Source organism: Miniopterus natalensis, chromosome 2 (genome assembly GCF_054644295.1).
Source record: "Miniopterus natalensis isolate mMinNat1 chromosome 2, mMinNat1.hap1, whole genome shotgun sequence".
Classification (NCBI taxonomy): Eukaryota; Metazoa; Chordata; class Mammalia; order Chiroptera; family Miniopteridae; genus Miniopterus; species Miniopterus natalensis.
In genome coordinates this window covers 138,218,006-138,219,689 of record NC_142082.1, presented here as the reverse complement: position 1 = coordinate 138,219,689, position 1,684 = coordinate 138,218,006, and the positions used below count along the sequence as shown (strand labels likewise).

General features: G+C 37.4%; 1 protein-coding gene across 1 annotated transcript; it reads left to right on the top strand.

Moving 5' to 3' along the window:
- Positions 1–331: 331 nt before the first annotated feature.
- On the top strand, positions 332–1,267 carry LOC107538190 (olfactory receptor 6C2-like). Its single transcript, XM_016214352.1, has one exon. It carries the CDS (start codon positions 332–334, stop codon positions 1,265–1,267), a length of 936 nt encoding a protein of 311 aa, XP_016069838.1.
- Positions 1,268–1,684: the final 417 nt, after the last annotated feature.

Sequence of the window (1,684 nt, the reverse complement as noted above, 5' to 3'; positions counted from 1 at the left end):
TCACCTGGATCCTAGGTCGACGCTCAACCGCTGAGCCATTCCCGGCCGGGTGAGAACCCAAGTTATCCGACATACGTTAACACTTTAAGGAGCAAAGTGTCAAGCAAATACATCAAACAGAATTCTTGAAAAATCAAGATATTTTGCTCCTCTTAAACGACAGACCCATAGGAGTGAAAAGTTGTCCTTTACAAAGTATGCATTTAAATTGTAGATATTTTTAAATAATGTATTTTTACAACCTGACTATGATAGATTTCATACTTTTAAATAATCTATAATAAAATGTCTCAATGTTACACACAGACTTAACAGAAGTCAAGAGTCAGCAATGAGAAACGGCACTGTAACAACATTCATTCTGCTGGGCCTGACAGATGACCTTCAGCTGCAGTTCGTGATTTTCGTCTTTTTCTTTCTTGCCTATATGCTGAGCATTACTGGGAACCTAATCATCATCTCCCTCATCTTACTGGATTCTCACCTTAAAACAGCCATGTACTATTTCCTACAGAATTTCTCCTTCTTGGAGATCTCATTCACATCTGCCTGCATTCCCAGGTACTTGTATAACATAGCAACAGGTGACAAGACCATTACTTACAATGCCTGTGCCAGCCAAGTCTTTTTTACCGACCTCTTTGGCGTAACTGAATTTTTTCTCCTAGCGGCCATGTCCTATGACCGCTATGTGGCCATCTGCAAACCCCTGCATTATGTGACCATCATGAGCAGCACAGTCTGCAGAAGACTTGTCTTTTGTTGTTGGGTAGCTGGTCTGTTCATTATAATCCCCCCACTTGGTCTAGGCCTGAATCTGGAATTCTGTGATTCTAATGTCATTGATCATTTTATCTGTGATGCAGCTCCCCTCCTGAAAATTTCTTGCTCAAATACTTGGTTCATGGAACAGACTGTTATAATTTGTGCTGTGCTGACCCTCCTTATGACACTTATGTGTGTAGTACTATCCTACACTTATATCATCAAGACAATTTTTAGATTCCCTTCTGTTCAGCAAAGGACAAAAGCTTTTTCCACCTGCTCTTCCCACATGATTGTGGTTTCCATCACCTATGGCAGCTGCATCTTCATCTATATCAAACCTTCGGCGAAGGAATCAGTGGCTATTAACAAGGGTGTGACAGTGCTCACGACTTCCATTGCTCCAGTGCTGAACCCTTTCATTTACACCTTGAGAAACAAGCAAGTAAAACAAGCCTTCAGAAACTCAGTCAAAAGAATTGTGATATTTTCCAAGAAATAAGAGAATGTGAAGCCAAATAAACATATATATAATGGAGTTACCAAATTCCATAGTCAGGTTAACTTTTCCGAAACACTTTCATTCACCCTGATTTCATGACACCTCCTCACAAACCTCTTTTAAGATCCTTCTGTATACAGGCATATTAATAGATTTTTAAATTTAAAGCCTGGCTTCACCTCCAAATTAGGAACACCAAAATAATATAAAATATAATAATAAAATATAAAATAATAAAATAAAATAAATAATAATAAAATAAAATACAGAAGTATATCTCCAAATTAGAACTATCAAAAGAAAAATAAATAGGTTAGTAAATCTTTGCATTTCCCAGCAAAAGAATTAGTATCCGTGGCCATTGTTTGGTCTAACTGAAAACTTTCAAATGATTTATTCAGTGATTCACTTAACATA